The sequence below is a fragment of the Chrysochloris asiatica genome, unplaced genomic scaffold (genome assembly GCF_000296735.1).
Source record: "Chrysochloris asiatica unplaced genomic scaffold, ChrAsi1.0 scaffold00275, whole genome shotgun sequence".
Lineage (NCBI taxonomy): Eukaryota > Metazoa > Chordata > Mammalia > Afrosoricida > Chrysochloridae > Chrysochloris > Chrysochloris asiatica.
The window spans coordinates 2,412,575-2,436,748 of NW_006408793.1; the positions used below are offsets into that span (position 1 = coordinate 2,412,575).

Sequence of the window (24,174 nt, forward strand, 5' to 3'; positions counted from 1 at the left end):
GTATATTATGTTTTACATCATCTAATGTTTATAAGATCAAAACTATTTAAACAATAAAAATACAAAGAAACCAATGAAATAGTACTATTTAACCAACACTGAAGAAACAGAGTATGCCATATCCTCTTAAATAAAGTAAAAAGCACAAAGTTAATTGTTGTTAAGTGTCGTCGAGTCAGTTCTGACTCATAGCAACCCAACAGAGAATTTCCAAAGAGCAGCTGGTGGGTTTGAACTGCCAACCTTGTGGTTCACAGTCCCGTGCTTATCCTACAGTGTCACACTAATTTTAAACCATCGACATCTTTCCCACTCCTTACCCTAAAAAATCTTGCAAATCTTGAAACTTCTTTAAAAAAAACTGTGAACTAAAGAGGAAATCAAAAGTATACTTTGGTCTACTCACAACAGTAGCAGGGGTGAGAAGTGTCTGGATTTTATATAATGTTGGAGATGGAGCCAAAAGGATTGCTGAAGGTGTGAAAGCAAGAGAGGTACAAAGACTTCAAGATTCGAATGTGCATCTTGCTAGAAGGATGGAGAGGCTTGGGTTTTAGGTAGGCACAGGATGAGATGCCATTAAGTAGGCAGTGCGGTATACAAATCTGGGTTCCAGGAAGGCTAACACTTGTGGAAACCAAGCACTGACTCAAGCCTTTATCAGTCATTGATAGTAAGTTGTTAAATCAGATGGAGAGAACTATAAAGGCTTCTGTAAATGAGTTTAGAAATGGATCCTATTCTAAGGGAGTTTGGTGTCTGGAGAGATAAAACACAAAAAGAGCACACACTAGAACCAAGAACTTACTGGAACACTGGAATGACTCCTTTCCCACGAGGGTTCTATCACAAACCAAACACTGCAGAACCCCGGAGAATGTTCCAGGGACAAAGTGATGTCGAACCAGTTTCTCTTTATCTTTGGCATCCTTGCTCTTCGTCTTCAGATACAGCAGGAAAGTAGGGGGAGGGAGGAATGAGAAAGAGAAATGGTGTTGTGAACTAATCTTCTTACAGAAGTCATCCAAGCAAAGTCTACATTTATTATTATAAAGGCTGCAAAAAACTGTACAATTACATCAAATCTAATACTCCCCAGGATGTATTTGTCTTAATATTTCTAGTGATTGGGACAACAGTTCATAAGACAGACAGCGGTTTTCAGATATATGTGTGTAAACTCTAAGATATGTGATATTATAGGGAAAGTGGAAACTATGAATTGCTGAGAAACAGAACCATCTCTGTTATATAGAAAATCAGTGCGGAACCCTAATTACCTTAGATTTATTCCGAGGGCTAGTCATTCTGTTCATGAGAAAACTGAAAGTTCGGCTCACTTTGTATTTTTCAGACTCTGATTTGGCAGGCATAATGTATTTGTTCCATTCTTCTTCCTGAATCCTACAGGGAAAGAATCTGTTATCATGACTTGGATGACTGGAAAAAAAAAAAAAGTACAAAGAACAACAAACATATTTCTTTCAGGCATTAACGACCAAAAAAGAAACTTAAAAATCTATCTTACAGATAGATGGATAGATGAATGTGATAAAGCAAATATCATACAATGTTACCAACTGTAGACGCTAGAGAGAGGAAAATAGAAATTCTGTATATAATCCTTGAAACTCTTCTATGTATTTGAATTTTCATAAAAAAAAATATTAGGGAAAGACAGCAAGTCTTAAATGTATAAATTCACTATAAAAATATTCATTTCCATGTTTACTGTGTTAATAGAAACTTCTTAGGGCACAGAGAAGTCAAACAACCAATAGGAAACTAGTTTTGTTTATTTTTGGAACATAGAGATAATACTCAGCAGACATACATTTCCTTTGTAGATATAGCTTCAAAACCACAGACTGTCTGCTTCTTGGGTCAGTCCTTCCCCTTCAGCCAAGTTACCAGTAATCCCAGACTCTCTAAATTGTAAGGGAGAAAAGGATACCAACACTCTCCAAACTAAGAGGCAAGCTAGAGATACCCAATCTATGAATATTCTGAACATTATTTCTTTTTTCTTCTAACCGATTCTGTAGAAACAAAATAAATCCCAGCAATAAAAAGGTACATTTCCCTTAGAACTTCCTCTGATAGTTCTATATTTCCAAAATTATACAGAGAGAGGAAAAAGTAAGGGCAGAGAAAGTATATATTAGTGGGAATTCTCAGTCTTCCTCTATTTGTATCATTGGATAGTTCCTATCCTGGGCTCAATAAAATAGGAATGAATAAAAGGAAGCTTTTTCTTACTGATACTTTTATTTCAAGATTTAAACAAAACAGTTTCTATTCAACTATATGTTTAAAGCTTTCATATGTTTCAAGCTTGTCATAGAATTGTGTCCTCTACAATATGTGTGAACTTGGTTGGGTCATGATTGTCAAAGGTTCAGCAGTTATGCAATGATATGCTATGGAAGTTTTGTGATAATGTGATACACCAGTTAGAAAGATGAAGGGTGGGCTGCAATAACCCGAATCCCATCACAATCCTCATCTGATGTAAGGGAGTTTCCAAGGGGTATGACCTGCAACATCTTTTCTCTTACAAAGATAATAGGAGAGAGAGAAGTGAGCAAAGGAGAGGGACCATAAATTACCACCAAGAAAGAAGAGACAGCAGTGAAGTGTATCCTTTGAATCTGGGGTCCCTGCCCTGATGCACCTAGATTCAAGGGAAGATTGATGCCAAGACACATGGAGATCTCTAAGGAATGCTGGGACTATAGATGCTAAAGAGAGACAAGAACCTTTCAAAGAGCCAACAAAGAGCCTTCCCCTAGAGCTGACATTCTGAATTTGGACTTTCAGCCTCCTAAACTCTGAGAAAATAAATTTCTGTGTGTTAAAGCTACCTAGTTGTGGTATGGAGTCCTGGTGTGGCGCTGTGGGTTAATGCGATTGGACTGCAAAGTCAGTTTGAACTGCAAGGTCAGCGGTTCAAGCTCACCAGCCACTCCTTGGAAATCCTATACAGGGTTACTATGAGTCAGAACCGACACGACAGCACTTAACAACAACAGCTGTGGTATGCCTGTTACAGTAGCACTAGATAACTGAGACACAGCATTTTATCTCTGATGTCACCAAAATTAAAAGTCATTTTCTTCTTTTTCATATTGCTTCTTAGAGTCTAACATTTATACCATTTAGGATGCGGTTTTGCACAGGCTTTGGTGGCCCAGGACTATTTCACAACTGACTCATGCGCAGTTAGTTATTCAAGACCAACAGAACTCAACAATCAAGCTTGCCCAATAATCCACTTCCCAAATTTTGCTCTAGGAACAACTTTCTTAACTTCTAAGAAAAAATAGAAGCTTCAGCTTGAAGCTTTCAGGGCTGCCTCTCAACCAAAAACCTGGTATTGCTTAAACTACTTTCTACATGGTTTATTTTTTGTTTGAAAATTTGCTACTGCTAAGCAATATCCATAAATGTTCAGGCACGTTCTATAGGGGCCTGTTACTAGCATACGCTGTCTTATCACAGCAGAAAGACCTACAGAGAAGCTGTTGTCTTTCAAAAGCAGGTGTTTCTCACACTATTGTCCCTTGGTCTTATAAACCTGAAGGTGTTTAAAAAAAAAATGTCTCAAAACAGAACATCCCTGACCCTAGTCCTAAAACCTGCAAGCCTAGGAACTGAAAAACACTGGGCTAGCTAATCCCGAGGGATATGCCAGAGGATCTCCGGGATCCCAGGAAGGCTCAGTACACAGAAATAGCTCTTTAACTAGTGATCAGGCACCAAAACCTGATGTGTACATATTCAGATGTTTCAATTTGCACGTGTAATATACAAATGACCAAGCAGTAACTCAGAAAATGTGTTAACAGTGAAAATACCTTTTTTCTCCTGGTGGCTCTGGTAAACTGTAAACTCGTTGCTCTACAAGACACAAAACAAAACAATGAAAACCCAGGCACACAAACTAACAGTCATGGGTCAGTCTGAAATGCACAATCACACTTTATCATTATAAATGCAACCAGTTACAAAATGAGAAAGTAAGAATTTTATATAAACAGGGCATTGTCCTGGGTGTCTTTATCACTTTCCATAGTTTGAAGCTGGAAGGAAGGAGGTCAAACCATGGCAACACTTCATGACTTCATGAACTAATTGAGCATCAGCAAGGGACAATAAACATTTTCAGAGGTGTAGGAAATTAGTTCTGCATTTGTGGGAAGTTCTCACCAGAACGTCAGTCTTTGTTCATTGCACCTGTATATAGACAAAGAGGAGTCCTGGTGTGGTACCACAGGATAAGCACTGGGCTGCTAACCAAAAGGTGAGTGGTTCAAACCCACCAGACAATCCTATACAAGATGGCTATGAGTTGGAACTGACTCAATGGCACTTAACAACAACAACAACAAAATAGGCCAAGAGGTAATCATTTGAACAGAGCAAGGAGATAATGAATAGTTTAAAATCAGGAAAGGTGTGCATCAGAGTTGAATCCTTTCACCATACTTATGCAATTTATACGGCCAGCAAATAGTTTCAGAATCTGGACTGTATGAAGAAGAGCACAGCATCTGGATGGAGGAGAGTCATTAACAATCTGTGATATGCAGATGACACACCCTTGCTAGTTGAAAGGGAAGAGGACTTGAAACAGCTACCAATGACATTAAGACAGCACCACTTTCAGTATGTATTACACCTCAATAAAATGAAATAAAAACTCCTCAATAGACAATATCAAAATTAATGGAGAAAATATTGAAACTGTCAAGAATTTGGGTTTACTTTTTTCCATAATGACTGCCCACAGAAGCAGCAGTCAAGACATTAAATGATGTATTGCATTGGACAATTCTGCACAGTATCTTTTTTAAGCGTTAGAATGCAAAGATGTCACCTTGAGGTCTAACCCAAGCCACGGCACTTTCAAATTGTCTCATATGCATGCAAAGTTGAACAATGAATAAGAAAGATCAGAGAACTGACCTACACAAATTACAGCGCTGGGGAAGAATAATGAATCTGCCATGGACAATCAAATGAAAAAACAAGTCTGGCTTAGAAGAAGTACAGCTAGAACACTCTTTAAAAGTGAGATGGCAAGACTTTGCCTCACATACTTGGGACATGTTATCAGGAGGGGCCAGTTTCAGGAGAAAGGCATTGTGCTTGAGAAAGTAGAGGATGAATGAAAAAGAAGACTCTGAGTGAGAGGGTTTGACACAGTAGTTGCAATAATAGACTCAAACATAGGAATGATTCTGAGACTAGCATAGGACTGAGCAGTGTTTGGTTCTGTTGTACTTGGGGTCAGTATGAGTTGCTCTCATTCAACATCACATAACAATAACAACAACAAATGGCATCAGTCCTGACATTTGTAATCAGATAGATCGAGCCAGTGTAATATGGGTGATTCTGGACATTTATTTGGTAGCCTCAACCTAAACTGTTGTTTTTGTGAATAGCTGTCAAGTTGGTTCTGACTCACAGTGACCCTGCAAAGGGTTTCCAAGGAGCGGTTGATGGGTTTGAACCACCAACCTTGAAGTGAGCAGTCCAGTGCTTATCCTGAAGTGCCACACTGGAACTTTTAGCCCTGTCTTTAAAAATACTGTATAAAGATAAAGTTTTATTCACAGAAAAACAATTCTAAAACAAAGATTTAGGGATTTTATATAAGGCAGAGATACCTATCGTTACTCATTAAAGAATACCTAAGTCAGGGTTCTTTTTTCCTTATAAGCCATAAATTTCCTCTTAGTCATCTGGTCAATAGTTCCAAATTCCAATTTTACAGATCAGGGGCATCACAGATAAAGAGCTAAGGCTCCTATTTTACACAGTGTGCAAAAGAATGCTAAGTGCTTTCCAATGATTACAATGAAAAATTAACAATGTTGCTCAGTGAAAGGGTGGCAAGCTGCCATGCAAAGGAATTCCAGTCTAAACTAGGCATAGGGAGACCTGAGCGCCCTAGAAACATCTATGGTATAAAAAAGAAAATCTTCTTTTTCTTGACCTCTCAAGGTATTTTTATCCTTTATTTTCTCTTGGTCTTTTCTCCATTCCAAAAACAAAATGCATGTATTTTCTCTCAGTCTTGCTTTCTCTTCATCTTATATCACTTGTCAGAAAGAAGGAGGGGGGAGGACTTATACTTGGTGACTCTTGTTTTGTATTTATCTATCATATTCATTCAAGAAATATTATTGAACATTGACCATAGATAGGAGCCCTGGTAGGATGCTCCAAGGTAATGCACTGGACTACAAGGTCAGTGTGAATGGCATGGTCAGTGACCCAAACCCACAAGCCACTCTGGAAACCCTACTCAGGGTCACTATGAGTAGGAACCTAACTCAACAGCACTTGACAACAACAAACCATATGCAAGTCATTGCTTTAGTATGGTAATTTCAAGCACAAAGAATATAGTCTCAATATTTTGATTAAAAATGGGAAAATAATAATAAGAGCAAGGTAATGGTGGTGGTCATGTGATGTGGAGTCAGTTCCAACTCAAAGTGACCTTGTAGGGTTTCCGAGGCTGTGAATCTTTATGGGAACAGAAAGCCTCATCTTTCTTCCGCAGAACTACTGATAGTTTTAAACTGCTGAACTCTCATGACCACTACACTACCGAAGCAGCTAATAATAAGGAAAAGAGGGAAAAGGAGTAAAACACAACTATTCATATTGGGAAATAAACTGAAATATTTTATATTGGGAAACTAAGAATACCTAAGCACATTTCTTGCTCTTGTAGTCCTTTAAGACTCTTATGGAGTCCTGGTGTGGCACTGTAGGATAAGCACTAGACCGCAAGGTGGATTTGAAGTTATGGTGGCAGTTCAAACCCACCAACCATTCCTCAATTCCTCAGAATTGACTTGATGGCATTTCACAACAACAAGACTCTTATGGCTAAAAGTCAAGAAATACTATTTAATATTTTAAGAGGAAATCTTATGACAATGCTATTAATAAGGGCTGCAATGAATATATTTAAACATACATGTAAATGCTATTCTTATATAAGGTATATTATATAATGGCATTATTTACAGAAAGAATAAAACAGCTATGTTGCAAAATAAAGCTGGAAACAGGGGTAGTCCTTGAGAAGGCATACAAGGCAAACTTCTGGGTTGCTCTTAATTGTTCTATTTCTGTATCTGAACTCATTTTGGAAAATTCACCAAACTGTACAATGATAATCTGTGTTTATATGTTACAGTTCAATGGAAAGTTTACAGTATCAAAGTTATCCTTCTGATGTTTTGCATTGACACACAAAATGCAAAGATATGTTTACTTGTGTTTCAAATATCATTTGAATGTTTCCTATTGTTTCATGTTTCTGTTATTCCAACTTTCCAAAGTCACTTGCTTAAAAAAGAAAGGCAGGAAGGAAGAAAACCAATGCCTTGTCTCTAAGGAGTTACATTCTTTCAGCATTGTTGATATAAGGTAGAAGTGATTTTTTTTTTTAATAATCTACTTAAATAAAATTCTCTAAAGACCTCACAATAATATAACTAGAACCAATTTTAGTGTACACTCTCCTCGAGTAAAACATTTTTTTTCAAAGAACAAAGCAATAGAGAGATGAGGGCATATTTATAATTTCATCAAAAGCAAATCAATAACTTCAGTGATACCTTACGACACAAGGATTTTGCTAAGCTTAGAAAAATCAATTGTGAAAACTGATTTGGAAATTCTGACCTACCGCTCTTGCACAATTTTTTCTTTCTTTCTTTTTTTTTTTTTTAACTAACTGAAAATCTGCTCTGGAATAGAATGCTTTCAAAGCCAAATGGTAAATAATGCCTACCTTCATTTGAATTGCATACTGTTAAATCACGCACCAACCGAGATTTTCCGAGAGAAATTTTGGGTGATGAGCAGGAATAAGAACGTGAGCGGACTCCAGAAAGCAATGATTCCTGAAAGAAATCATAATGAGATTCAAAACAGAACAAGACAAATAATTCTACAAGTGACTTGAAAGTGTGCGTTTACCTTGAATGTTACTAAATCAGTACCTTTGGGCAAAGATTCAACCTGAACATTCCTGATAAAACCTTAGTAAACATTTGTCTTCTTTTGTTTCTCACAACTTTTAAAATTGCATTGTTTTCTTAATGCTTTAACAAACTTGAACTTTTGAGAACAGTTCTTATATATACTTTACGATGCAACTGTAACATTCCAGCCAAGTTTTTTAAAGTGAAATGACATTTTGCTGTACATTCAACAATGCATTTGACTTGTGTTTTAAATTGAGTTATCAGCTATTTTGGTGCTGTTAGTAATGTATTTCACTAATGAAATAACAGTCAAACAAAATTCTGGGTTGTTAATTAAAATCCGTTGTTGTTGTTAAGTGCCACCGAGTCAGTTCCATCTCTGTATAGGGTTTCCGAGGAGTTGCTGGTGACTTTGAACCACTGACCTTGCAGTTCAAACCAAACTTGAGGTTGAGTGCTTATCCTACAGCACCACACCAGGACTCCATAAGATCTCTATACTTACAAGTAATTAGAATGCAGAAGACTAGGCATTCATAATTATCAGAATTTTTTAAATCTCCAAACAACTATTTAAATATATACTGCCAGTTGCAGACTCTGAGGGAGGGCACCTTTGGTCAATATGCAAATCCTGCTAGTCTGTGCTCGTTTCTCAATAGACCTTTCATTCAGTCGTTTCTGGGATGATATTTGAATATCACTGATTTGGTTTTAATATTATTCCTTTTAAATGACTTCCCATTTTCCTACTTACAGTTTATTTACATTATTATATTGGCAACAGTATATAAAAATGTTAGATTACTAAACAAAGAAGGACTAGAGTGTTTTTAATTTGTTCTTCAACATTTACATGAATTTGCAATGATGATGGTGGTGGTTATGGGCCGTGCCGTCAGTTCCAATCCATAGTGACTCTGTATAGTGTTTCTGAGGCTGTAATCTTTACGGGAGCAGAAAGCTTCATCTTTCTCCTATGGAATCACTGGTAGTTTCAAACTGCTGACCGTGAGATTAGCAGCTCGATTTGTAACCACAATGCTACCAGAGCTCCTTATGAATATGCAATCGAATTCCCCAAAAGCTGTTCAGGGTACCCAACTGCCCTTCCTAAGATGCCTAGTGGCTATAGGATTGATACTATTCATTCATTAATCATTTTTTTTATTGTGATTTGAGTGAAAGCTTACAGAGTAAATTGGTTTTCCATTCAACAACTCATACACATTTATGTGTGTGAAATTGATTACAATCGCCACAATAGAACTCCCTTCTTCTCACTTCCTCCTTGTGTTAGCCATTTCCCATCATCCTCCTTTCCTATTTCTTCCTGCCTTCTGAGCTTTATCCCTGGACAAATGCTGCCCATTTGAGTTCCCGTGGTGGACTGCTCTAATGAGCACACACCTCCCTGGAGTTCTGTTGTTTGGATGAAAGTTGGGCTACAATGAGTTCAGTTCCAAGCCTGAAGGGTGTCTATGGGCCACAGTCTTGGAGGTTAATGTCTATCAGACGAGTAAGCCTGGTCTTTTTTATGATTTTGAGTTTTGTTCCACATATTCTTCCCACTCTATCCAAGACTTCCTCATCTGTTCATTTTTAAGGTACCACTTAAGGTTAGGGCACAAAGAAAATAATTTTAAAATGTTACTAAAATTAAGACATCAGGGACTAGCTTTCACAAATGCTGGCCTCTTCTGTTTTCCCTAAGTGTGTTAAAGAGTATGGAGCAGAAAACTGATCCCGTTGCAAAGAATTCTGGGCAGTGGCCCCCTACTGTCTTGTCATTTCCCCAAGCTCCACCCTCACCTCATCCCCAGGATTTTGAACCCATGCCAGAAAGCCAGCTTGATTTGGCCTATGTCCCCAACCTGGCCACAAAGGGTCTTAGCCAAATACTACCCCCTACATTTAAGCTCTGCTACTGCTCTGTGGGCTAATGCACTGCACTGCAAAGTCAGTTTGAACCACAAGATCAGCATTTCAAGCTCACCATCCGCTCCTCAGAAACCCTATACAGGGTCTATATGGGTCTGGATAGATACGTTTAATGGCCCTTAACAGCAACATGTAAGTTGAAACTTGAAAATTGCCCAGAATCCATAATCAAAAAAGTACACTAGGTTATTATAGAGACAAAGCAAGAAAAACTTTATATCAGAAAGATGTCTACCTGTGAGTTATTGACTACACAAAGGCTTTCGATTGTATGGATCATGACAAGCTATGGATAACATTGCAATGTATGAGTATTCCTGAGCACTTAATTGTGCTCATGAGGAATCTGTACATGGACCAAGAAGCAGTTGTTCAAACAGAACATGGGAACACTGAATGGTTTAAAATTAAGAAAGGTGTGCGACAGGGTTGTATTCTTTCACCATACTTATTCATACTGTATGCTGAGCAAATAATCCGAGAAGCTGGGTTATATGAAGAAAAACGTGGCATCAGGATTGGAGGAAGACTCATTAACAACCTGCGATATGCAGATGATACAACCTTGCTTGCTAAAAGTGAAGAAGACTTAAAATATTTACTGATGAAGATCAAAGACCATACCCCTCGGTATGGTTTACATCTCAATGTAAAGAAAACAAAAATCCTCACCACTGGACCAGTAAACAACATTCTTATCAAGAGAGAAAAGATTGAAGTTGTCAAGGACTTCATTCTTCTTGGATCAACTATCAATACTCATGGAAGCAGCAGTCAAGAAATCAAATGATGTATTGCATTAGGCAAATCTGCTACACCAGACCTTTTTAAAGTGTTGAAGAGCAAAGATGTCAGCTTGAGGACTAAGGTGTGCCTGACCCAAGCTGTGATATTTTCAATAACTTCATATGGATGCGAAAGCTGGACAGTGAATAAGAAAGACCGTAGAAGAATTGATGCTTTTGAGTTATGGTTTTGGAGGAGAATATTGAAAGTGCCATGGGCTGCGAAACAGATCTGTGTTGGAAGAAGTGCAGCCAGAGCGCTCATTGGCGACCGCGATGGCCAAACTTTGTCTCTCATACTTCGGACATACTGTCAGGAGGGATAAGTCACTAGAGAAGGATATCATGTTTGGTAGTGTGGAGGGTTAGAGAAAAAGAGGAAGACCCCCAGCAAGATGGATTGGCAAAGTGGCAGCATCAATGGGCTCAAGCGTGGCAATGATAGTGAGGTTGGCCCAGTATTGGGCAGTGTTTCATTCTGCTGTGCATAAGGTCGCTATGAGTCAGTGCCGACTCAATAGCACCTAACAACAACAATTCTCCTTAAGGAGACCTGGTGTCATGCTGGTTAAAGCACATGATAGCAAACCAAAAGATTTGAATCCACCAGCTGCTTTGTGGGAGAAAGATGTGGCAATTCCATTCTATGCTATAGGGTTACTGTGAGTCAGAACTGATTCAATGACAGTGGGTGGGTGGGAGGGAATTCATAAAAGTGAACACCATGAAACTGTTTTACAAAGAGTGACTATTATCCACACCAAGTAATGATGAGTTTTTCAAAATTCCATTCAAATGCAAAACTATGAAGTACCTACATTAGGGAACATGCCATTTCCTTCTCTGAGATTATCATGTGGTGCTGTAGAATAAGCACTGGACTACTAACCTTAGATCAGTGGTTCAAACTCACCAGCTGCTCCTTGGAAACCCTGTACAGGGTTGCTATGAGTCAGAACTCACTCAACGACATTTAACCATAGCATTTAACAAGACTATCACATGACGTTGAGGCTTGAAAGATGATGACAATTCTATAAGTTTCTGGGCTGAGAAAGGGACCCAGGACCTAGACTCAAGTTCTGACCCTATTACTAAGCCTGAGCAACTTGGATGCAGAATCTTACATTTGGACCTCATATGCTCAAGGTAAAATAAAACAAAATTATGTAAAAGCATTATGTAGATGAGCTATGAGAAAATGACATATTATGTACATAATTAGAACATGTTTTATATATTGTAGGACATGCTCCAAAAATAAGGCATTATTATAATAGCCATATGTTCATAGTAAGAGAAATATGTGCACAGCATACATTGTTTTATAGTAGTAAACTCATGTTACAAGAAAACAAGTGGATGATCATAAAATCAAATAGAAAGAAAATGTATTTTCAAAAACAAAAGATCTTTCGCCGCAAGATTAGACAGGTGAGTTTATTATTTCTAAGAAACAACCACAACGAAGTAAAATTCCAATGTGAATGTCCAACAAGAGAAAATCTGACTTTTATGGAAAAGTTGACCTAGTTTATGATGTTCCAGGTTAAGTCACACAACCAGGGATGGTCAACAAACATTGCCTCTGTCATAGTAACAGAATTTACCTTCTAAGCACTGGACTGTGAACCACAAGGTCAGCAATCTGAGCCCACCAGCTGGTCTTTGGGAGACACATTTAAAGCCTCAGAAGCCCTATACAAGGCCGCTATAAGTCGGAACTGATTCCAGGGCAACAACAAACACAATCTGGGTCAAATAAAGATGCATGTGAGCAAAGTAAATTTGAAAACGAAATGTCATTTAATCCTACCAGTTTTTCTCCCTGGGAGTTATACAGAAGAGTTTATACAGAAACAATTACATTAAATAGCAAAAGTTTTCCAAGTATTTGACAGATAATAACAATTTATGATGAATTAACTACCATATAAATCGGACTTTATGTGCATGATCTATATAAAATAAAACAATGTGAGAGATTTTAAAAGACTTTAAAAGAAAGACTGAGAAGACTGGAGAGGGCAGGCTTGCAGGGTGTACCCTTTGGTTGGTTGACGATGCATGGAGGGGATTGTAACCATGGCAATGATATGATATACGATAGAATGAATGTAAAACTAATGTTCTCCCATGTAAACTATCATATAATTCACAATAAAACACTAAAAAAAAAAGAAAGACTCAACCAGACCTACCATGGCTCTCCAAAAATTATAGTTCACACAAGTGAATAAAGCATAATTTGTCTTTTAGATAAATATAGATCTATTTAGACAGCATAGTTCACACTTAAATAAACAGAATTAATATCCATATGAGTACCTTTGGCTGCAAATTACTTGAAAAAGATACAGATTCAGCCCTGGAGATATTAAAATCCGGTTCATTGTTGGTCTCAAAAGAGTCTAATTCATCGCCACTAGGAATCCCAGTTCTTGAGGAACTCTGGGACACTGGATTGTAGCAAATGTGGGCCTGCTCAGAGGGCCCATCCCCTTCACTGTCGGCATCCAAGGCATCAAGGCTAGAACTAAAGCACAGGGTAAGACAACCAGTAAATAATTATATGGATGGATTGGGGGGATGGGGGACTGCAGTGGGGGGGTAAGGGAAGAAGGAAGGAAGAGTAGACAGATATTTGAATGAATCATTCATTTCTGTGGTTCTGAATTTAAATCTTCTCACTAGTGTGAGATATAAACAGTAGTCCACTATTTCCAAAGAAATTACATTTCTGTCATTTAAAATTTTTGTCTCTCTCCAAATCTCCTCTTAAAATGTTAAATATCTTTCAACAAAACGTTCTTCCTAGAAGAAACAATTTCAAGTACTCTAAGAAACAAAAGTCCTGATGTGGCCCTGTGGGTTAATGCATTGGACTGCAAGGCTGGTTTGAACCTCAAGATTGATAGTTCAAGCTCACCAGCTGCTCCTCAGAAACCTTACACAGGGTTGCTATGAGTCAGAACTCACTTGATGGCACTTAACAACAACAGCAAGAAACAACAACTGGTTCGAGTTAGTACTATCCTCGTGATTTCTATTTTGTAAAATCATTATTACAAGTCCCAAATTGCCACCCTTCAAATATTTAAATACAGATGAACTAGAACCATGGCTGTTTGGATGTACAGCTCCCCTCAGGGAGAATTTACACATGGAAATATGCACTGTACCATTCTCTCCTTTGTCCCTCAAAGAGAACACCCTGTAGGGGAGGAGCAAATCAAAGGTGAGTCTTCCGAAGGTTACGCCTCAGAGTTGTTATTAAGACACAGATGGAAATGAGAGGAACATGAACTTCCAAATATGCCACATTGGATTATCTTTAGAGAATTTAAATAAAAAACTATTCTTGTAAGAAATCCACCTCAGACACAGGGAGAGATTCTGTTCAACTATGGCCTTTCTTTCCTCATTTAAATTTCATAACCATAAAACTAAAAGGAAAGAATTTGACCTTTCACATTCCAGGTTCATTCCATACCGTCTACACATTTCCTAGGCATGTTAAATACACCATGGGATATTAAATGTACTTTTCTTTGTTTGTTACCATTCTGAAATAAAAAAATTAATCACAACACAATGAAACTATCTTGATTCAAAAGATAAAGAACCAGAAAATAATACTTTGAAATTATCTCCTTGAGTTATCGTTCGTAAAGAATTAAAATGTACTCAGTGGCAACAGAACACCAGTTTAATAAGTTATATGGCAGCTTCTTGGAAACCCTATAGAGGGTGGCTATGAGTTGGAACCAACTAAAGGGGACTTGACAACAACAAAATGGCATTTTCAACAGAACTCATAGTATACATGCCTCTGGGGCAAACACCTAAATCAATATCTAATCTTCAAATCACAGACACTCCTGAACACCAGCAAATGGGGCAATAAATAAAGGTCACATCTGGTACCTTCGCAGATGTCCAAGTGAGATTTTCTCCCTCAAGGACTCAGAATAGGCACTGAGGAGGAAAGGCAAAAGGGAGGTACATTTCACACTTTATCTGAATTCAAGAGCCAAATATTTGGTAGCCTTTCAAACTACTTCTCATAAAAGATTGATTTAGAAAACCTTTCTGATAAAGGTTGGTGCTTTGACTTTTATGTTGTTGTTGTTGTCAGGTGCCATCAAGTCGGAACCGACTCATAGCGACTCCATGCACAGCAGAACGAAACAATGCTGGATCCTGGGTCAACCTCACCACCGCTGCCACCCCCGAGTCCATCAATGATGCCACCTGGCCGATCCATCTCATTGGGGGTCTTCCTCTTTTTCTCTGACCCTCCACCCTACCCAGAATGACATCCTTCTCCAACGATTGTTTCCTCCGGACTACATGTCCAAAGTAGGAAAGACAAAGCTTAGCCATCCTGGCCTCCAAGGAGCACTCTGGCTGCACTTCTTCCAAAACTGATCTATTGGTTCTCTTGGCAGTCCATGGCACCCTCAGTATTCTCCTCCAACACCACAACTCAAAGGCATCAATTCTTCTACGATCCTCCTTATTCACTGTCCAGCTTTCGCATCCATATGAGGCTATTGAAAACACAATGGCCTGGGTCAGGCGCACCCTAGTCCTCAAGCTGACATCTCTGCTCTTCAATACTTTAAAAAGTTCCTGTGCAGCAGATTTGCCCAGTGCAATACGTCGTCTGATCTCTTGACTGCTACTTCCGCGAGTGTTGATAGTTGATCCAAGAAGAATGAAGTCCTTGACAACTTCAATCTTTTCTCCATTGATAAGAATGTTGTTTATTGGTCCAGTGGTGAGGATTTTTGTTTTCTTGACATTGAGACGTAATCCATATCGAAGGCTGTGCTCTTATAGTAATACAAATATGTTCCGATACTTTGTTGTTATTGTGAAGTGCTGTCGAGTCAGTTCTGACTCATAGCAACCCTATATAGGTTTCCAAGGAGCAGCTGGCTGGTGAGCTTCACCTCCGACCTTGAGCTTCACCTCAACCTTGCAGTCCACCACATTAACCCACAATGCCACACCAGGACTCTTTGGGTACTTTGGCGGTGGCGGTGGTGATTATGTGCCATGGAGTCGGTTCTGACTCCTAGTGACCCTGTCCAGGGTTTCTGAGGCTTTACAAGAGCAGAAACCTTCATCTTTCTCCCGCAGAACAGCTGGTAGTTTCAAACTGCTGACCATGAGGTTAGCAGCCTGATTCGTAACCACTATGCTACCAGAACTCAGGTCCTTCAGAGGTTCCTAAATCAACAATAATCCTGAAGGTGGATCAAGACAGTGAGGGGCCTCAAAGGCTTTATGATGTCTCTTGTTGCTGTACTTGTCTTTCAACTAGTGATCACAGTACTACTGAAAATTAGTTCATTAAATGCTTGTGTGCTGGCCACAAGATCCTATTCTAACACAAATGTTTCCACTTATATGAAGCATTTCTCTAGTCATAAGAATGGTTTACTGTTAGGTGCCATACAATTGGCTCCAACTCTTATTGATCTGATGCCCTCTGGCATGCTTGAATCCACTGGTGCAGCCACTGTGTCAATCCATCTTGTTGAGGGCATCTTTTCCACTGGCCCTCAACTTTCCCAAGCATGATATCCTTCTCCACATTCTGGTCCCTCCTAAAAACATGTCTGAAGTCATTATGAAGTCTTACCATCATCCTTACTTCAAAGGAGCCTTCTGGCTCTGTAATTCTAACACTTGTTTGTTCATTTTTCTAGCAGTCCACATTATACACAAAATCCTTTGCCAAAACTATAATTCAAATGCATCAATTTTTCTTCCTTATTCATTGTCCAGCTTCCTTACACATGCATATGAGGTGAATGAAAATATCATGGTTTGGGTCAGGCACATCTTATTCCTCCAAGTGACATCTTCGCTTTTTTAATATTTTAAAGAGATCTTTGACAGCTGATTCATGTCTTGCAATGTGTCGTTTGGTTTCCTGATTGTGGATCAAGTAAAATGAAATCCTTGACAGTTTCAACCTTTTCTCTCTTTATCATAATGTTGCCTATTGGTCTAGTGGTGAGGATTTATGTTTTCCATATGTTTAAGTGTAATTCATACTGAACACTGTAGTCTTTGATCTTCATCAGCAAGTGTTAACAAGTCCTCTTCCCTTTCAACAAGGAAGGATTGTCATCTGCATAGTGAAGGTTGCTAACAAGTCTTCCCCCAATCCTAATACAGTGTGCTTCTTCATGTAGTCCAGCTACACTGATTATTTGCTCAGCATACAGGTTGAATAAGTATGCTGAAAGATATAACCCTGATTTTAAACCATGCAGTATCTCTTTGCTCTGCTCAGATGACTGTCTATATACAGGTTCTACATGAGCACAATTAAGAATTCTGGAATTCCCATTCTTCGCAATGTTATCCATAAGTTGTTACAATCCATACAGTCAAATGCCTTTACACAGTCAATAAAACACTGGTAAACACATATCTGATAGTTTCTGCTTTCAGGCAAGAACTACCTGATATCAGCAATTCTATTCCTTTTAACCTTCTCTGAATCTGGCTTGAATGTCTGGTAGTTCCCTGTTGATGTTCAGCTGCAACCATTTTTAAATTATCTTCAGTAAAACTTCACTTGTGTGTGATATTAGTGATTTGTTGTTGTTAAGTGCCATTTGTTTTTGTTAACTTATTTCTGATGCATAGTGATCCTGTATAGGATTTTGAGGAATGGCTAGTGGGTTTGGAACACTGACCTTGCAGTTAGCAGTCCAGTGCTTTATCCTAAAGCACCACACGAGGACTCCATGATATTGTTTCATAATTTCCACATTCTGTTAGATCACCTTTTTTTTGGAATGGAATGAATATGGATCTTCCATTAGGTTGGTCAAGTAGCTGTCTTCCAAATTTCTTGGCATAGATGAGTGAGCACTTCCAGCATTGCATCTGCTTGCTGAAACATCTTAACTGGTGGCCCATCAATTCCGAGAGCCTTGTATTTTGTCAGTGCTTTCAATACAGCTTGGACTTCTTCCTTCAATACCATCAGTTCTTGATCATATGCTACTTCCTAAAATAGTTGAACTTTACCAATTATTTTTGATCATATGCAAATTCAAAATGGAGCTGAAGAAAATTACAATAAGTCCACAAGAGTCCAAATATGACCTTGAGTGTTGCTGTTGTTGTTGTTAAGTGTCGTCAAGTTGGTTCTGACTCACAGAGACGCTGCATAGGGTTTCCAAGGAGCAGCTGGAGAGTTTGAACTGCTGACCTTGTGTTCAACCTGACATTATGGTCAAGTGCTTATCCTAAATCCCATCTGGATTTAGAGACCAACTCTAAAACAAATTTCATCAATTGAACAATAATGAGCAAACACTATACATAGCATTAAGGGCATAATACATGAAAAAAGTCAAAGGTCACTAAAAAGGAAAGAAAGAAAATACCAAAATGGAGATGAGAGGAGATGCTGAAGCTTTCTCTTGAATACAGAGTAGCTTAAGCAAACAGGGAGAAAGATGAAGTACGAATTGAACAGAAGATTTCAAAGGGCAGCTGGAGAAGACAAAGTAAAGCTTTATAATGAAAATGTGCAAAGACCTGGAGTTGAAAACAAAAATAGAAGAACATGGTCAGTATTTCACAAGCTCAAAGAACTGAAGTAAAAAAGCAAGCCTTGAGCTGAAATACTGAAGGATTCTATGGACAAGATATTGAACGCTGCAGGTTCATCAAGGGGGGATGGAAAGAATACACAGAGTCATTATGAATATAGTCTGGAAATAGTAAGGGAGCATTGTTTTATTTTGCATTCTGCAAAACACTTTTTTAGTTAACAAATTAATCAAATGCTTGGTTAAGCTATTAAACTTAGATACTTGGCATAACAGACAATATTCTTCAGGGTTTCTCATAATTTTATTAATAAAATATGAAATAAATTTAATAGATTTTGACCAGAATTATCTTTTAAAGTAATGCAGACTAGCCAAGAACAGAATACATTCTACATTCTATTTCACAAAACTTTGATAAACTACATCTCTGAGGAATATGCCTTCATTTATGTGCATATTTATGTGCAGATATGTAGTTACATGTACAGCTCTATGTAAGCTCTGGTAGCATAGTGGTTATGAGTCAGGCTGCTAATCTCACAGCAGTTTAAAACTATCAGCAGTTCCGTGGGAGAAAGACGAGGCCTTCTACTCCCATATAGATTTACAGCCTCAGAAACCCTATCCAGGGTCACTATGAGTCGGAACCAACTCCACGACACATAAACACCACTACCGTATATTATATGTGTATTCTACTTACTTTTTGATTCATGGTTGTATGTGTTAACATGAGCATATTTCCCTAGAGCTAGGATCTGAGGTAGAAATGGACAACAAAGAAATGGACAACACAACAAAATGAAATGAGTGAAAATTAGGCTATTCCCTGAGGAAAATAATATAGGCAATCGGCTGGATGAATAGTCAGATACATATAAATATATACAATATGTACATTAAAACCATGTTTTTAATAACCTTTTTGTATGCAAAGGAAAACATATGTAGTAAAAGTGTAAGTTAAAGCACATAAAAATAAACACCTGTGAGCTCACCCAACTTCAAATCTGAACACTGTTCAAAGCATTCAAACTCTCTTTATGTGCCTTTCTATTACCATGTCCCTACATCACTAGTAGCCATAACAATTTTCTTGAATTTGCATTTTTTTCCATTTATCTTCTTGTTTTTCTTTATAACTTAAGCACCTATGTATGAACTCTACAGTAGTGAATTGTTCAATTTTTATTGATTTTATTGTTGTGGTTGTTAGATGCCATTGAATCAGTACCAACTCATAGCACCCTATCTATGCACAACAGAACAAAACACTGCCTGGTCTTGGGCCAACCTCACAACTGATGCTATGTTTGAGAGCATCACTGCTGCCACTGTGCCAATCCATCCTGTTGGGGGTCTCTCTCTTTCCCTCTGACCCTCCACTTTACCAAACTTGATATCCTTCTCCAGTGACTGGTCCCTCATGACAATATTTCCAAACTATTAGAGATGAAGTTTGCCCTTCCTGGCTTCCAAGAAGCATTCTGGCTATACTTCTTCCAACACAGATCTGTTTGTTCTTTTGACAGTCCATGGTACCTTTAATATTCTCCTCCAACACCATAACTCAAATACATCAATTCTTCTACAGTCTTCCTTATTCACTGTCCAAGCTTCACATGCATATGAGGCTACTGAAAATACTATGGCTTGGGTCAGGCACACCTTAGTCTTCAAACTGACATCTTTGCTCTTCAACACGTTAAAGAGGTCTTGTCAGCAGATTTGCCTAATGCAATACATCATTTGATTTCTTGCCTACTGCTTCCATGAAGGTTGATGGTTGATCTGAGCAAAATGAAGTCTTTGAAAATTTCAATCTTTTTTTCCTTTTATATGGATGCTGTTTATTGGTCCAGTGGTGAGACTTTTCATTTTCTATACATTGAAGTGCAATCCATTCTGAAGACTATAGTTTTTTACCTCGATCATATTTCATTTTATAAAAATGAAATCTACATAAAGCATTTTAATGGTTCACATTTTTTTTTCAACATTATGTGTCTGAGATGCATGTGTAGATGTAGTTCATTCATTGTCACTGCTGTATAGTATACCATTGTGTAAGTATGCCATCATTTATATGTAGTTGCTGTTATTACATGCCGTCAAGTTGGTTACAACCCATAACAACCCTGTACAGGGTTTTCGAGGAGCTTCTGGTGAGCTTGAATTGTCTACATTGTGGTTTAAACCAACTTTACAGTCCAGTACATTAACCCACAGCACCATACTAGGACTTCATCTATATTTTTATTACCATTTTGAGTTATTTCCTGCCTCTGTAAGTAGTCATAGATAGGTGTCCTGGTATATAGGAATGGGATAACTGGACCATAGGGTACATGCATGCTGAACTTTACACACACACACACATACATGAAAACCACTGCTGCTGAGCCAATTCCAACTAATCATACCCTACAGGACAGAGGAGAACTGTCCCATGGGATCTCCAAAGCTGTCATTTTTACAGGAGCAGATTGCTAAATCATTCTCCTATAAAGTGGCTGGTAGGTTCGAACTGCTAACCTTTCAGTTAACAGCCAGACACTTAACCACTGCACTACCAGGGTTCCTTTCACAAAATAATGTCCTATCATTGCCCCGAGTCACTGTATCACTTTTTACTCCTAGCAATAACATACAGGTGTTTCCACTCTATACATTTTGACCAAAGCATGATATTATTAGATTTTTTTTTTTAATTTTGCTAATCTAGTAAGTATAAAAAGGAGCTCTGGTAGCATAGTGCTTACGAATCGGGCTGCGAACCGAAAGGTCAGCAGAAACTACCAGCTGTTCCATGGGAAAAAGATGAGGCTTTCTGCTCCCATAAAGATTTACAGGCTCAGAAACCCTGTACAGGGTCGCTATGAGTCAGAACCGACTCCACAGCACATAACAACAACAACAGATAAGTATAAAAGGGCTTCTCATTATGACTGTACTTTAGTAATTTCATTTTCTTTTCAACACATCAAACATAGCAACATAAAAGAGAAGAGCATTTTCTTTAGGAATAAAAGTAAATGAGGTGTTATAAAAAAGAAAACAGAATTTCCATGTCCAACTACAAGGTTCTTTGATGTTCTACGCTGTTCCTCTAAAATAAGAGTATCTTACCTTCTTTTCTTCAAATGACTTTGTTCCTTTTCAAATCCATGCAGCCCAAGAGAAAGATGCAAACTGGAAGCATGTGAACTGGATGGTGACACAAAATGTTGTTGGGCTTCGATATCTGATGTCACTTCACCGCTCTGACCTAATGGGTACAGAGCAGGGCTGACTTCACTAGGAAGGATGTTCTTGCAGTGCTGAGACCCAAGAGCAGAACCCATGGATTCAGTGTTGGTGTTGGCAGTAATTCCTTCTATATTAATATAGTCAATATCCATATCACCAACCTGTTATTTGAAAGAAAAATATTTGCTGAGCAAAACCAGAAAAGACTGACTTAGCTAAAAATTAATATAAATTTTCCAATTTGAAAACCTTTCATACTGCCTATTATTTTTACATTGCTTGTTTTTGTTTTTATTTTATGTAAGCAAAAATTCAATTCTTTCATGGTATGTTCTGGTTCAGGTAGCTTGCTGTTAGTGTCATTGAGTCAACTTAATAATTCACAAAATGGAAAAAACACCAATTGAGTATTTCATAGTGCTTACAAACTGATTATATTTTTAATATTTTATGAATCGCTGACTTGAAATGATGGTAAAATGCTTAAATACCTAAGAGTACCACTGAAGATTGTTGTTGTTGTTGTTAAGTGCCCGTCGCGTTGGTTCCAACCCAAAGTGACCCTGTGTAGGGTTTCCAAGGAGCAGCTCGTGAGTTTGAACCACCAACCTTGAGATTTGAACTGACTTTCCAGCCCAGCGCATTAACCCACAGCCCCACACCAGGACTCCCCACTAAAGATTAGTTAGCTTTATTAAAAAGAATGAATAGGTAACTAAGGTAACTTGTTGTTGTTGTTATGTGCCGTGGAGTCAGTTCCTACTCATAGCAACACTACGTAGCGTTTCCAAGACTATAAATCTTTATAGGAACAGAAAGCCTCATCTTTCTCCTACAGAACTAAGGTAACTGGGACTGTATAAATCGTAGTCTCCCAAGACACTGCCAAATACAAACAACAGATAAAATGCATGTACTTAGAACAACTAGAAGCAAGAAAATTTCCCAAACTTTAAAGTGCCTTTAAATAAGAAAATAAACATAAAATTCCAGCAAGCAATCTCTCATGCTCCTACCACAAGTATTCATGGAAAAGGCCAGTTTAAAAAAATCTGCGTGCCAACAATGAGTGCGCTAGCAGGAAAACTAAGACTGATCTAGAAGTCTCCACTGGAAGAGGAAGACATCTGTATACATGTGAAAAACAGTCCTGACAGATCAAATTACTTGTTTTAACAAAGGGACTGAAAGAGCTCATTATTTGAAGTAGCATCAGAGAGCAGTGCTTCTGTGGGAGAAGACAGTCAAAAAAGAAATGAGCAACATCCTTTAGAGATTGGGTTGTAAAGGGAAAATGTAGTAAGAGGAAAATCACATACAGCTTCTCCTACCACCAAAGGAAAATGTCATCCTTAGAGAAAATGTTCTTTCCTTTATTGTCAAAAGAGGGCACTCTTAAACCACAAATCTTGAAAACCATTTCAAATCCATTAAAATACCTAGGGAAACGTAATAAAATCTATACAGAGCAATCATAGGAAAACAGGAAATGGGAATGCCTCCTGTAATCAGTTGCTATCAAGTCAATTCTAACTCATAATGACCTATGGGGGAAGAGGGACTATGTCAGCTGACAAAAATCCACTCTGTGTCCCCTCTAAAACAAAGCCTTGAAGTCCAACAGTAAAAAACAGAAATGCAGAAAGACAGGCAGAAATTAAGAGCTGATTTGAATAAGAAAAAATAAAATCACCTATGAAATAAAGATGAAATTTTGCAAGGCACTAAAAGCAGTAAGATCAAATGAAAATGTAATCAGAGCAACAAAGTAATACATGAAGAATAATAATTTTTTAAAAAAAGATGTAAAGGAAATAATAAACAAGGGTCAAAGAGAAAGTTAATGAAATGGAAGACAAGCAAAGAAGAAACAACTTACATGTATTTGGAGTCCTTGAGAGAGAAAAACAAAACAATGAAATGAAACTATTATTTAAAACAAAAATCCAATAAAACTTTAATAATTAAGAGACAATTTTAATCAAAAAATTGAAAAGGTCCACTAAGTACTTCACTTGGGGTAACCAAAGGGATGAACTCTAAGACATAGTCTCATAAAACTATTAAACTTTAAAAGTAAAGAAAAAATAATACATGATTCAAACAAAAAGACTAACTAACTTGTAAGGGTGAGATAATTAGAATGGAATCAGACTTCATAGATAAAATATACAAAGCAAACAACAATGGAAGACTTTTATAAACTTAAGGAAATAAAGTATGAATCAATGTTTCATATCATGCCTCACTAAACTTGAATTATTAAGGGTACAGAAAAATAGCTGTAAACATGCAAGAATGTGGGGAATTTGGAACTCATAAATTATTCTTAAGGAGCCTACTAAATGAATGACTTTCTTTAACCAAAAATGACTAGGGAAATTTCAGTTAAAGGACTGAGAATGAACATTTAATATATTTAATTTTATACCTAAAGGGAGAAAAAGAGGTGGGGATGAAGGTGGGAAAAGATATCATCTGTTATATGTTATTATTCTGAATAAGTAGAATAATGTAACTTAAAAACAAAAGAGGAAACCACGTGACCTGGACCAGATGACTGGATGATCAGAGCTTAACCAGGAGAAG

At 37.8% G+C, this 24,174-nt stretch overlaps 1 protein-coding gene across 1 annotated transcript in view; it reads right to left on the bottom strand.

Annotated features, from left to right (window-relative positions):
• ARHGEF28 (Rho guanine nucleotide exchange factor (GEF) 28) overlaps positions 1-24,174 on the bottom strand; it is a 183,022-nt gene that overhangs the window by 116,805 nt on the left and 42,043 nt on the right. The window contains exons 3-8 of the mRNA XM_006874402.1: positions 21,466-21,746; positions 13,073-13,280; positions 7,823-7,934; positions 3,858-3,900; positions 1,281-1,404; positions 809-941 (exon numbers count right to left, since the gene is read on the bottom strand). Of these exons, the coding sequence (XP_006874464.1) occupies positions 809-941; positions 1,281-1,404; positions 3,858-3,900; positions 7,823-7,934; positions 13,073-13,280; positions 21,466-21,746 (901 nt within the window). The remainder of the gene's footprint in view (positions 1-808; positions 942-1,280; positions 1,405-3,857; positions 3,901-7,822; positions 7,935-13,072; positions 13,281-21,465; positions 21,747-24,174) is intronic.